Source organism: Prosopis cineraria, unplaced genomic scaffold (assembly GCF_029017545.1).
Source record: "Prosopis cineraria cultivar Desert tree isolate PC_DT_omini unplaced genomic scaffold, ASM2901754v1 PC12, whole genome shotgun sequence".
Lineage (NCBI taxonomy): Eukaryota > Viridiplantae > Streptophyta > Magnoliopsida > Fabales > Fabaceae > Prosopis > Prosopis cineraria.
In genome coordinates, this window is record NW_026555343.1 from 5,422,268 (window position 1) to 5,436,900 (window position 14,633).

General features: G+C 36.5%; 1 protein-coding gene across 1 annotated transcript; it reads right to left on the reverse strand.

Annotated features, from left to right (window-relative positions):
• Positions 1 to 1,085: 1,085 nt before the first annotated feature.
• Positions 1,086 to 6,294, reverse strand: LOC129288337 (putative disease resistance protein RGA1). Its single transcript, XM_054924857.1, has 5 exons — positions 3,002 to 6,294; positions 2,777 to 2,840; positions 2,307 to 2,457; positions 2,145 to 2,207; positions 1,086 to 1,394 (listed from the first exon to the last, which is right to left on the reverse strand). The coding sequence occupies exon 1, from the start codon at positions 6,292 to 6,294 to the stop codon at positions 3,004 to 3,006; it is 3,291 nt and encodes a 1,096-aa protein (XP_054780832.1). The 3' UTR covers positions 1,086 to 1,394; positions 2,145 to 2,207; positions 2,307 to 2,457; positions 2,777 to 2,840; positions 3,002 to 3,003.
• Between the last annotated feature and the right edge of the window lie 8,339 nt (positions 6,295 to 14,633).

Here is a 14,633-nt window from a genome sequence, read left to right on the forward strand (position 1 = left end):
TTAACTTTTGACTCACTTTTAATTCAATCTCTCAACTTTTGTTAGCTTTATTTTTTTTATGCTAGTTTAGATCCCATGTCAAAGAGCAAGAGGAGGATATTTTAGAGCAAAATATGAACATTTCCTTTATCCTTTTATTTGATAAGGAAATTTTTTTAAAAAAATTAAAAAATAAAGATCGAGTTATAAGTGAGACAAAAGTTGAATGATTGAATCGTAGCAATTTATAGTTGAGAGATTGAGTACAGTGAGTTATAATTGAGAGACTGAATTATAGGTAAGTTAAAGTTAAATGACTAAAAGATTATTTTTTTTTTTTCATGAGTTTGGGCCAATTAGTTTCAAGCTTTATTTCATTACTAATTACTAATGTTCAGTACTTTAACATATCAGTACCCATTTCATTTTTGTCATTTCCGATTTGGGCCCACCCTATTCATGAAGTGTTTGTTAGGTTGAATGACATGTGAGGGTATTAAAGCATCAATAATAATGTATACTTGTTTACCCAAAAAAAAAAAAAATGTAAACTTGGCATTTCATCCATGATGAGGGACATTTTTGTAAATATGACAGTGGACATTTATGGAAGTTAACAATATCTTTTATATTTGATAACAAAATATTCACTTAATTTATTCTTATATTTGATAACAGAGGGAGTGCTTGATCTCTATTAATAGCCTGTTGGAATCCACATACACTGTATATAAGATATTTTTGTGTGTGGAATATGTCAAAAAGTTCCACCTATTAATATAAGATATTAATAGCCTGTTGGAATACAGAAATAGGAGTTTGCAATTTTTTCCATTCAAAAAGTTCCAAAAATTAATTAAGTTAATTGTGAGGTAAGTCAGTGGAATATGTCATGGATTCTATCTTATTCTTTATTTGGTTAATTAAAATTCTACAATTTAGGACTAAGCATTGTTTTCAGGCGAAACATTGTTTTCAAGTTCAGTCTTTGATTGTCAAATATGTAAAAAGGTAGAGTAGTGAAACATCTTTAATTTACATATCTTATATATGGTTTTTATTTGCTATTTACTTAAACTCAGCCCCCAATGCAAATGTATTAAAAATATGAAAAATTAATGTATAAAAACCAAATAAAGAAGACGCCATAGATTTAACGTGGAAAACCCTCAAATATTGAGGAAAAAAACCACGGGACCAAATCCGAAAAATTCCACTATATCAAAAGTCCTTACAATATTCTTAAATGACATTTAAACACAAAGATAAATATGGCATGTCCTCATAAAATTACAATCATAAACTTCCAATAAGCTCTTTACCCTTCATCATGGAGATTCCTCGATTTAATTAAGTGATATTACTGTTCACCCAAAGCTATGAAACCTGAGATTTTCAAGTATCAGCTCTTCACCCTGTAAAAAAAAAAAAAAAAAAAACCCCATAAATGCCACAAATTTCATATATGTTAGTTTATCAATTGCTGACTTCTCCGAAATTTAATTTCCCCACTAATTATAGGCGAACAGCAACTTAAGCGTCCAAATCTAATTAACTAATTCATAACTCTAAGAATTAACCTTATGAATACATTAGACTTTTATAGAAGCAAGCATGGATATAATTATATTATTGTTATAGTTCAGTTTGCACTGGCTTTCCAGCTTGAACAGTAAGGGATAATATCCATTGTAGCTGATTTCTACATTAAACTTTTATAGGAATTTAGTTTCCTAGCTTGTCACATGTATCCAATTCCGAGATTGAACAAGAACATATCAGTGAAGAAAAAGAAGACATGATAGTATAATTCTTTACCCAATTATTTCTCTAGATAATATAAATTAGGGTTAATTAAAGGGAAAGTTTGCCTTTAAACTATAAATTCAAAAGTGTTTGAAGCCCTAAACTCATTTTTGATGCAATATTACCTTTCAACATTTCAAAACGATGCAATATTACTCCTGCTATCAACAAATATTAACTTTGATTGGTAGTTGAAAAAAAAAACAAAAAATGATCTCATAAATTATAGAAAAGAACTAAGAAAATTACCAAATAAAAAAATTTAAGGTCAAATTTGTCATTTAACCCTGTAAATTGTACAAATAGGCTTTAATCATAAGTATTTTCCTTCATTATATCTCAATAAGAAAACAACTTACAAAGCAGTAATCATGACTATCCCAGGAATCAAATATGAACATGGCCATCTTCACCTGAAATTTCTATTGATAAGTGTCAATAATTAATTAGTGTTAGATTAATAATAACAAGGGAAACAACAAAATATTTGTGTTGAAAATCTAGGGTTCTTTCTATTATACCTGTCTAGATTTGTTATTCTCTCCAATGACATTCAATGTATTTAAATTAAAAAAGCTTTGCCTTCATAGAAAGTATCAAGCATGTTTTGGTATGAGTAAGCTCAAGAGTCTAACAAATCTTCCTCTTAATTACTGCATCCAAATTTAATACCTGCGTTATGAAATAATAATTAGCATACAATTATACAATAAATTGCAAATAAACCTACATAGAACTTTCAAAATCAAATTGAAGCCATGAATTTATGATCAGGTAAGAAAAGACACCAAATTAAGTAAAGTAGGAAAAATGTATTAAATTTGCAGTAAAAACAGAGAAAATGTATGCAAGTAATCATTAAGTAATCCGTTAATTTTTTAAATATTTTTGAAATGTTATAATCCACGTAGCCGGATATAATTACTTTGAAGGCTACACAAGGAAGTTGGCAAAACACAAGTAATCATCCAATTGAGTAGCAGTAGATTACTTTGCTCAAAATATGCAACGACCAAAGCATGGTCTGTGAACTCTTCTCTTTGAAAAATGGCAAGCTGCAGCCAAAAGTTTATTAGCAAAAGGAGTGAAGGTGAAAAAAACTGAGTAATTATTTTTAATCCTTGAAATAAAGTAGATATATACAACTCTCTCTCTCTCTCTCTCTCACACACACACACTCTCAATATTCATAATGGTTTCTTAACATTGAGCTTACCTTCAGAAGTTTGCGCGTTCAGAATTGCGGAAATCGAGCACTACATTTGGAATATGAGCAATGTTAGGCCACTCTGCTCCTGTTTCTCTCTTACATCTTTTCATTAAAGGCATATCTTCTCCACTCAAATGTAGTGAATGTAAATTATTGAGGCAACAACGCATTCGTGTTGGAAGTGACTTCAAGCTTTCACAGTCAGAAATAAAGATTGATCGGAGTGACTGGAGATCGCAAATCCACTCCGGCAAAGCCTTGAGTTTAAGAATCCATTCAAACTCGATTCGTTTGAGAGAATGAAGGCAACGAAGGTCCTTAGCCCTTAATGAATGAAGCTTGTCAATGTTTGAAATACTGAGTTGTTCAAGTGTAGCAGATAAATGTTGCATTTGATGAAATAGTTTTTCTGGACTTGATAAACGCTTGATACTAAGATGCTGAAGAGAGGTAAAATTTTGCATCCATTCGTCTGGAAATGCATTCATGTCTATCTCCTCAATGCATAGATACTTGAGCATGGAAAGAGAATAAGACGCATCCAATTCTTTTGGTGTAGATGGCCCAGTCCTACTCATCTTTAATGTGCCTAGCAATGGCTCTGTGTTAGAGTTACTAAACTCGAGTTGCCTCGCAAGATTTGGAAAGGTAGGCATGCAAGTCAAGTTTGGGCAATGTGAAATTTTTAAAGATGAAAGGCAAGAAAATGGTGGTAGTGAATGATGCTTCTCATTATCTCTTCCACTATTCTTCACATCTGTCTCCCTTTTCCATCCCCTCAATCTTTTACAAAAACTCACACTTAAATCCTCCAAAGATGGGTAGAAGCTAGTTGTGTCTTTTGCCATTGATGAGGAACATCTTTCATAGCATATGTACTTCAAAGCATCCATACTTGATATGCATAGCGTCTTGAGAGAAATCAATCCTTCCAACACTGGCAAGTATTCACAGCTACGACAGCCTGAGATAGTTAGTTCAACAAGATTTCTAAGTGACAGAAGCCAATTGGAAAGCCTTTCCCCAGAGTAATCGTGCACATTCAATTCCTTCAGATTTGGATGAGGGCGAAGGTTTCGCAATAATTGCAAAGTATCACCGTTCTCCACCTCTATTATATGTCCCCAATCAAGTGTCAAAGACATGAGGTTCTTCTTTGCTTTCAAATTAACATCCTTGGACTCTTCCTTGACTTCCTTGACTAAACCAAGATTCTTAATCACTAACGTACCTCTGAGGTTAAGTTCTTGCAATTCATTCAATTTGGCTTTCTTTCTCTTCTTATCGTCATTCCCCACTACGAAATTTGACAAACTCTGCAGAGTTGTCATCTTGCACAATCCGATTGGCATCCCATCTTCGAAGGCCTCACAATTTTCTATATCAAGTCGGCGCAAGTTTATCAGTTTTGTGACAATATCTATGGAAAATTTCATATTGCTACACCCACGCAATTTCAATGTTTGCAGATTGACTAAGTTGCTTATACTTTTGGGCAAACTTATCAAACTGAGACAATAAGAGAGATCTAGATACCTCAAATGATTCATTTTACCTATTGATTCAGGCATATCTCTCATCTTATATAATGACAAATCTAGACCTCGCAAGCGCCTGGACTTTAATAAATTAGATGGATCACTCATTCCAGAGACTTTGTTGGTCTTAAGAATGGTTCTCAATCTACTTGCACCCATCATGTCTAATGAACAATTGGAGTTATGCTGTTCAAAAGAAACATGCATAGGGCTACTTGTAACATTTTTCCTATCCTCAAAATTTGAGCAATAATCTGAGCCGGCAACTAATTGGGACAAGTCATGCATCAAATCATGCATTTTAAAATATTGTATTTCCCCATATTCATTCATCTCAACATCTTGGAAGAATGACTTCATCAACAAAATATGAATATACTCTTCACCAACATCCTCTAGACATTGTTGCTCCTCTTGACATCCAAGGAAGCCTTGTGCCATCCACAATTCAATCAAACTATCCTTTTCATATGTCCAATCTTTTGGATATAAAGAACAATAAGCTAGACACTGTTTTAATTCAATTGTCAAACTGTCATAGCTCAACTTTAATATTGGCATAATTGAATCATTATTTTCAGATAACTTCTTCCAAAAGTCACCTTTCAAGATAGCTTCCCAGTCACGTTCATTTGATTTTGATTGCAACAATCTTCCTATGACTCTTATCCCCAGTGGAACCCCGGCACATTTTTTAGCAATTTTTTTGCCAATAGACTTAAGATTTTGGGTGATTACTTTATTATTATCAAATGCCAATCTTTTCAACAAAGTCCAAGACTGATCATTTGTCAAACCTCTCAAAACATATGGCATTCTAACACCCATGTTGTTGGCTACCGATTGATGACGTGTAGTCAACAAAATCCTACTACCTTCAACACCACACATTAAATATTGTCTCAGATGTTGCCACTTTTCACCATCCTCATTCCAAATATCATCCAAAACTAGCAAAAAATTTTGGCCACTTAATTTTTGTTGAAGTTTATATTGAAGCGATTCTAATGAGTGATCATCCTTTATACGGCCAACTAATGATTTTAATATCTTTTTAACAAGTTCTTTGACATCAAAGACTTCAGAAACACACACCCACATCTGCTTTGTGAAAAAGTTTTTCACTCTAGCATCATTGAACACCAATTGTGCAAGAGTAGTTTTACCTAGACCCCCAATACCAACAATAGCAACCAAGAAAGCATTTTGATTGCCATTATTACTATTCAGCAATAATTCAATTATGTCCTTCCTGTTTTCCTCCCTGCCAATAATATCCTCATGGTACACAAAAGAGCTTGTTTCCCTCAAGTTACTCTCACCATGCCCCATCACAACAACTCCCCGATCTAAATTCAACCTAGCCACATCTTCTGCAATATCATTAAACTGCTTTCGAATCTTTGGAATATTCTGAGCAATTTTGAGGCGAAAAGCAATCGGATTCGAGGATGAAAAGAAGTCGCGTACCTTTCCTTTTCCATCCCTCATGTGTAGCAAATGCTGAGTGTGGAGTTCATCGAGCAAGTCATCTGCTTCGTAGAGAACTTGTTTGAGCTTCCTTATCCAAAGCTTGATGAGTTCATCATTCTGCTGCTTTTGATCAGCATCAACGAGCACAGCTTTGATGGCTTCAACAGTTTCCTTCAGCCTTTCAATGTCATCTTCGACCCCATAAATGGATGCGATCTCTGTAAAGGCCAATGAAGCCAACGTGTTGATCAGGCTGGTAGCCACACCATATGGGACTTGTTCAGCCATCTTTCAAAAAGGACACAAAAGGAGATCAAGCACAAGAATCAAACTGGAACTCGATCGGCTTTTTGATAATGATCAGCAACAAGCAAGGAAGAAAGTTCAAGTAATATATATGCTTATATAGAGCTGGAACGAAGAAAGAACTGTAAGTAGGGGGGAAAAAAATACAATGGTAATATTTCAAGTTTTCTCCGTCATATAATTCTACGTTGATTAAACGTGTTATTCTTTTTTGGAGGTTAGTTCTAATATACTTAAAAAAATATCATTAATTGTTGAATATAGACTAAAACGAACATTTTAAAATTTCCTGGACAGTAAATTAATGCTCCTTTCCTTGGGCTCCTTTTACCGCTCAAGAAAGTTGTGCGGATTGTTTTGAAAGAAAATTGCTCTAAACTTGATGAGGCACCTAGCTAGGAATTTGCGAAATAATTAAAATTTTCAATTTTATATAACTTTCGTTTGTGAATTAAAAATATCAAATTGTTGTCAGTGTCTACTAGTGCGATCTAAGCCACATGGGGTGACAGCACGAACCAATGATTCTGCAATTAATTAATCAAATAAAGTTTATAATGAGATAATATAAGGATTAATCAACGATTCTTTTCACACCATGAGTATGACCCAAATGTTTGATAAAAGGAAAGGTTCAAATTAATTATATTATGAGGATGACTTGTGAATTGCTCCTTGTAACTTAATTTTGGTGATACTCTATCACATAGGATGCTTCTTGGAAAGAGCCTAACGTCCTCCAAGAAACCTACATCGGTCGCCATTAATTGATTCTTGAATTAGAAAACCGAGCCATCTAGATTTGGCTGGGTCTCGTGAACTTGAAAAAAATAATAAAAAACTGTACTGGAGATAAATTGATTAACTGATAACGTTTATCCAGCTGTGATTATCGTATTCAATTAATTGAAGTGAAAAGGCAGCCAGATTAAGTTGAAAAAAAATTAGAGCTAGAGATCGAGGGAGCCATGGGACTTGGTTTCTTCAAGGCGCTTTGCTGCAGCAATTCCCATCATGAAATTCCTGAGGGGCCTTCCAAGCAGAGGTCCATCAAACTGCAACGCGAGGTCAAGCCGTCGGCAGCTAATGGCCGAGGAGGGACCATCCGCGATTTGTGAGGAGGGACCGAAGGACGAGGGAGGGATCAAGGGGGGAGGCCGTATGCGACTTCGATTTCGGGATCACGTTTAGGAGAATGAGGAGCACAGGAAGAGGAATGTCTTTATTTGTTCAATGGGATATAATTGATTATAAGAAAATTAACTAATATAATTAATTTTTATTATAATGAATTATGTTATAATATAAGGAAAAATTACTTTAACACTCAACACAATTAATTACTCCTAGATCAATGAGCTTACGAGATATGTTCTCAATCTTCTAGGCTTAGACGTTAATGGATTTGTGAGTAATTAATTGTGTTAAGTGTGACTTGCATGTAATTCTTCCATAATATAATTATATTTATTTAAATATTATTTTTTTGAAATTAATTTTAATATAATTAAAAATATTTGAATGATTTAGTTAGAACTAATTTTAAATATGCAAATTATCACATGAGCTTTACGGTGTAAACATTGATAATGTTAGATATAATATTATTAAGTTCTTTTTTTATATATTTAACAAATAAATATATAATAATGATTCATTTACTATTTAAATTGCATTATATTGTAATGTTGACAATTTAATTAGCAATGATAAAAACAATAGTAAACAAAAAATATATAATACTAGAAAAAACATTAGCAGGGGAAATGTATAAAAAACGAATCTACCAATATATAATAGAAAACATTTGTTGGTCTGACATATATAAGTATTTGCACTTTACAGATAAAAGATAGCACTTCTTGGACAGATTAAACAAATGGCAATTGTCAATGGGGAGGACTTGACATGCATTCATGTAAGGAAAAACAAATGGAGGTTTTTCACTGCAAAAATCACAAGCCACACACAATTAGTATAACAAAAAATACAATTGATACATAAAAATAGTGTAATTAGCTTCTTTGAAAACAGAGTTCGGAGAACGAAATGATTAACAAAAAAAAGAGAAGTGTTTGGGCTAAAATATGAAACGTTGCTCAAATAGATCATAGAGTTAGTTGGACTGAGTAACTGAAGAGTCAGGCTCAATCTGAACAAAAGGGCTAGCCCCAAAGCTCAATAACAATAAAATAAACATGCTGAAATCCCACTTGTTAAAACATTGGACTGTTGGCATGTAAAGATACGATCCCAAGTAATGCCAGAATCTACGGACATCATGCCCAAGTATCCTGGTGAGATGGGCTAATTACCAAAAATGGAGAACATAGAATAAAGACTGTGCCATGAGTTTTATGAGATCTTTGATTCTTCGACAAAACATTCTAAGTCTTAAAGAAGAGGCTACCACCACTTTAACACTATAAATAAGAGACGAAGACATAAAAGAAAATAGTCAACACTCGATCAAAGACTTGCATTTTACACCTTTAGCCTGTAGTTTTATCAGTTAGTTTTACTTTCAATCTAGACTTGTAACATTTTGCATTTCAATAAAAATCAAACACTTGTTCTACCAAAGCCTTATGTATCTTTTACATCTGAGTGAACTGTAGTAAGGGAGCTCGAGACCCTTTTGTTATCAATTAAGACTCAGCATCTCTAGCATGCCTGGTATTTATTGTTCATGACGATTAATATTTGGCACGCCCGATGGGACCTGTGTAACAAAGATGGCAAGGACGAGAAAAGATAAAAAAACTGGTGAAATAGGTGTTGGTTCTCACAAACCAGAAGGGACCTCTGCACACGCAGGGTCAAAACACTTGATACCTGATGCTGAAGCGGCTGGACATCGTGAGCACATAGTGTCGATGTCGATAGGAAGTAGTAGTACAATCCCTGATTCAAAGCCAGAAAGTGGACAAGCAAACCCACGATCATATCCAACGGTCCTATGGCAGAAGTGCTATAGGGAATTCAAGATCAGATGGATAAGTAGTTGGAAGAGAACCAAAGGTTCTTTGCTCTGTCCCTGAAAACGTCATAATGTAGGGACAAAGAACGACATCAGATCATGATGTAGGCTTTGCATGATGGCATGAAGAACATACCGCATCATTGAGAAGCGCTTCTCTAAAAGCAGGCTTAAATCCAGGGCCATATGGAGGGCAACAAGCAGGAATAAATATAGGTGTTGGCCCTCGGGGCCGCCCACTTGTAAGGGACATCCTTAACCCCCACATTTTTGCTCATACTAATCCTTTAAGTAATCCTTTGTATTATTTACAAGAGCCTGGTACGAGTTGCCTAGGGGTATGGTAATGGTCCCGGAGCGTCAGAACGTGCCTTTGAACTAGCTGGTGAATGTGGAAGCCCTGAGGGACGCTATTCAAGATATATATGGACCAAGGCTAAGGCCAATTGACCACCTTACCTTCTCGAAGCCATATCTAGAGTACATAGATAGGGATAACCCGTACTCTCGGGGATATAGGATCCTTGACTTCACACTACTCTCAGGAGACGGAATGCAATTGACCCTGGAGCACATCAGGAGGTTCACAATCCAATATGGGGAGATTGCCAACTATAAGAACTTTACCAACTTAAAGCTGAGATTGTTCCCTAACACTCTTATGGGCTCGGTGTTTACATGGTATACCTCACTGCCCCACAACTCAATCATCAGCTAGATGGAAGTGAGCAGAAGTTCCACATACAGTTCTATAAGGTAGAGCCAAAGGTCAGCATAACGAAACTCTACAAACTCACCCAACGGGCTGGGCAGAAGGCGGACCAATACTTAGTGAGGTTCAAATGACTGAGGAACAGGTGCCATGTGTCACTTTTAGAAACTGAATTCGTCAAACTGACACAAGCAGGACTGGATATATAGCTCTGAAAGAAATTCTAAGGGATGGAATTTCAAGATTTCTACGAGCTCGCAGCCAAAGTATAGGGATATAAGGAGTTGCTCAAAAAAGAGGATCATCGCCGGTGGACTACGACAGGAACCTACTTTAGGGACCTTGACATAGTGGTGGCAAAATTAAAAAATGTTGGCAACTACACATGCCCAACCCTGATAAGGAAGGCTAAAGAGAGATTCTTCAAAGGCCGAACGCCATACAGTACACCTTTAACACCACTAAAATAGAGGAGATCTTTGATTTTCTCCCTAAAAAAACTTCATCTTTCTATCCGCTGATCACAAAATTCCTTCGAAAGAAGAGTAGAGAGGGAAGGAATACTATAAGTACTATTACTTGTGGAGTCACAACACTAAGGCCTATTGGGGCTTCAAGAACATCATCAAAGACCGAATCAATAAAGGGGTTCTTAAGTTCCCTAAGGAGGAATCTATGGTCGTAGACGAGGGCTCATTTCCACCATTTGCCATAGTCAACATGGAGGAGATAAACTTTGGCAGATGATAGATCAGGAGAAATGATGGTAAGTGGAGAGATAGGAGGCCCTGGAATGTTTGGCACAAGGAGGATGTAGCTCAAGAAAGCTCAAGGACAGTATAGGATAGCCTGGAGAAACTTATGGACTGGTTTAATAGGAACAGGTCTTCTAGACAGGATGTTGGCTTCGGAAGGGAAAAGCGTAAAGAGCCTGGATAACTTTAAGGTAGTTTGAGATCATCTGGGAGAAACCACGAGCAGCTCAAAAATTAACAACCAGCAGAGTGCAACCAAGAACAGCAAACAACCCTCAGGATGTGATATTGGCCCGGGGGGACTGATAATGACAGAGCCAGATGGGTGTAAGGTGGTCTGGGATAATTTGGGGGAGCTATCTGGAAAATTCAACTTCTTCATTAAGTACTCAGCATCACCAGGAGCAGGTGAACCTTTCACAAAATGCCGGTGGGATAGGATGTAAGCCCTGACATCCTTCCTTTAATGCCATTGATGCTATCAGAGAGCATAAGAGAGCTTCCTTCAAAACTAAAATTCACTACGAACTTAGGCAGGTTCATTACGCCACCTAGTAATGTGCCACATCTAAAATGGAGAGTCGTGAGGCATAAGAAATTCCCAGCTGCCTTAACCAAAACTCAGAAATGACGTCTCCAGCTAAACCAAGCTGCACAAAGATACCTCAAGTAGCAGAAGACTGAGGTACAAGAAGGCCTTAACATGCAGGAAACTAACAAGTTCAAAAGGAAGTCCACCGATGATCAGGACAAGGGGAGTGAGAACAAAAATCAGTATGATGGGACTATTCACATTAGAGAGATACCTCTTAATCTCTATTGCATGGTTTCATTAATGCTCCCTTCTCAATTCTGGTCTACCACCAGTAGGACCCAAGACCAGTATTAGTAGAACTCCTCAGGGCCGACGTACACAGGCCTGTATAGATACTGCCCGATGGAACCTAAAAAGGAGGAAGAATATAAACCTAAAAAGATACAAACATAAAAAGAGAAGGTTGTAGAGTCCGTTTACCAGGTCACCTTACAAGTTGTAGAAGGAAAGCCGAAATGGGCTGTTCTAAAGAAACCAAGTGCTAAGATGACCTAACACCTGAAGCCTTTATACATTAAGGCATACTTCGATGGGAAGCTAATGACTAAGGTTCTAGTGGATAATGGCTCAGTGTTGAATATACTACCAGCCCGTATGATGCTCAAGATGGGGTGAGAAGAGCGAGACTTGATGCCAATTGAGATGTCTGTGGTAGGATTCATCAGGACCGCCTCTAAGGTCCTCGACGTATTACCATTACAGGTTGACATCAAGACTAAATCCTTGATGGCCTTTTTTATGATCAGCACTACAGCACAGTATCAGGCCCTTTTAGTTTGGGACTAGATCCATGATCACGAATGCGTACCTTCTCACTACACTAGATGCTTCTTATGTGGAAAGGGAAAGAGGTAGAAGTGGTCTGAGCTAAAGATAAACCATTCACGACAGTCACTGACTTTGTAGATGTGAGGTATTATGACGCTGATGTGGGCCCGTTCACATTTTGAAGGACACAAGAGGATCCAAACAGAGTCCTTTCTTGTAAAACAATAACGAACTCTATAGTGCCTTTGGCATCGTAGAGGCATAAGTCCATCATAGAACTGGTAGATAACTGAGTCAGATAAAAGAAAGGCCGTAATAGCTACGGCCATCCAAAAACTATAGTTGCACAACATGCAAGAGAGACTGGAAGACTACGAACCTAAAATCCTTGGGACCGAAGTCGTATATGAAGATGAAATTTAGAGAGTAATGCAACTGCACAAGCTAGACCTTGCACCTCTGAAGTTTGAAAACATAACCTCGGAGGTTTAAGATCTACTAGAACAAGTAAACCTTAGATTCTTAAAGGAGCTGAGGATCACTTTCATTAGCTCACTATTAAATGAAGAACAAAAGAATGCCATCAAGCAAGTACTGCAAGAGTTCAAGGATTGCTTTGCATGGGACTATGATGAAATGCTAAGGCTGGTGAGATAGCTAGTTGAACACAAGCTTCTTATAAAGCTGAATTACATATCGCACCAACAGCCCACCAGAAGAATGTCAATTGAGGTAGAGCTATGAGTAAAGGAGGAGATCAAATGCCTCATACGAGCTAGATTTATATGGCCTTGCAGGTATACCCAGTGGCTCTCAAATATAGTTCCAGTAATCAAGAAAAATGAAAAGCTATGAGTTTGTGTAGATTTTTAAAACATAAACACGGCCACACTTAAAAACATGTGTGCAATGCTTATTGCAGACAGGTTAATAGATGCTGGGGCCGGGAATGCTTTATTACCATTTATGGATTACTTCTCTGGATATAATCAGATATTTATCATAAAAGAAGACATTCACAAAACCACTTTTAGGTGCCCGGGCTCTATTGGGACATTTGAATGGGTAGTCATGTCATTTAGTTTGAAAAATATCAGGGCCACCTATTAGCAAGCTATGAATGCCATCTTCCATGATATGATAGGAAAATGTCTGAAAGTATACATAGATGATATAATGATTGAATTTAAGAAGGCACACGATCATATTGAGCATTTGAGGACTAGTTTCCTCTGAATAAGGGAAGTAGGCCTTAAAATAAATCCACTTAAGTGTGCTTTCGGTGTAACTGTAGGCAATTTTCTAGGATTCTTGGTCCACAGAAGGGGGATTGAAGTAGATCGGAATAAAGCACATGCTATCCTGGAAGCAAAGGTGCTAATCAATAAGAAAGAGCTTTAAAGGTTCTTGGGTTAGGTCAACTATCTCAGACATTTCATCCTGAATCTAGCAGGGAAGATGAAGGAGTTTTTTGAGCTCCTAAAACTTAAAGACACTGAAGAATTCACCTGGGATGGACATCATCAAGTGGCCTTTGACAAGATTAAAGAATACTTAACAAGGCCTCCGGTCTTGGCAACCCCAAGGGAGAACACTATATTTTTATTGTATTTAACTGCCACTACCACATCCATAGGATGTATGTTAGCCTAGAATGTTGATGGGGGACGTAAGCAGGCGGTCTATTATTTAAGTAGGTATGTTTAACTCCCATAGAGATCAGATACTCAACTATGGAGATAGTGTGTTTAACACTATGTTACGCTTGTACTAAATTAAGGCATTATATAACAAACACAGTTGTTTATGTGGTTTTGCATTCCAATTTAATTAAATACATGCTAAATCGGCCAATCATGACGGGCTGTGTAGGAAAATAGAGCTTGGTCTTAGTAGAATTCTCATTAATAGTTTTGCCCCAAAAATTAGTAAAGGGTAAAGCATTAGCAGATTTCTTGACTGATCATTGTAACATCCCTATTTTTAATTCCCTAATTTATGAAGATTAATAAGGATAATTAAGTAAGTTAATGTGGTGTATGGTCAGAGGAGAGTAATAAGTTTTTTTAGTTAGAATCTCAAGTATAATTTAGGTTCAAAGTGAAATTGAGCCACTTAGGAAATAAAAAGTAGAGAAAAACATGCTAAATAACCTCTGTGCCACATGTTGCAGCTTGTGTGCGGTATGCCGCAGTGCACGAGGCCATCAGGCGAGAACTTTCTTCTCTGTACCACATGCTATGGCGTGTGGGGACAAGTGTCGTGGTGAACGATAGGAATTATGCAGAATTATTACGTGAACTAATGTAAAAAATAGATAGAAAGAAAAGAGAGAACGGAAGAGACGTACCAAGCTTTGCTAGGGTTCACTTGTGGATGACATTGGGAGTATTTTGATGACTACAAACACTCAAGTATTACACTCATTAATCTCCCCATTTCTTCTACATTTATGAGTTTATAGTTAAGGTTTGATAGTGGAAGTAGATTTTTGATTCATATAAGTTATGG

What these genes read in the sequence shown, in the direction of transcription:
- LOC129288337 (XM_054924857.1), bottom strand. Translation starts at nt 6,294, where the DNA reads ATGGCTGAACAAGTCCCATATGGTGTGGCTACCAGCCTGATCAACACG.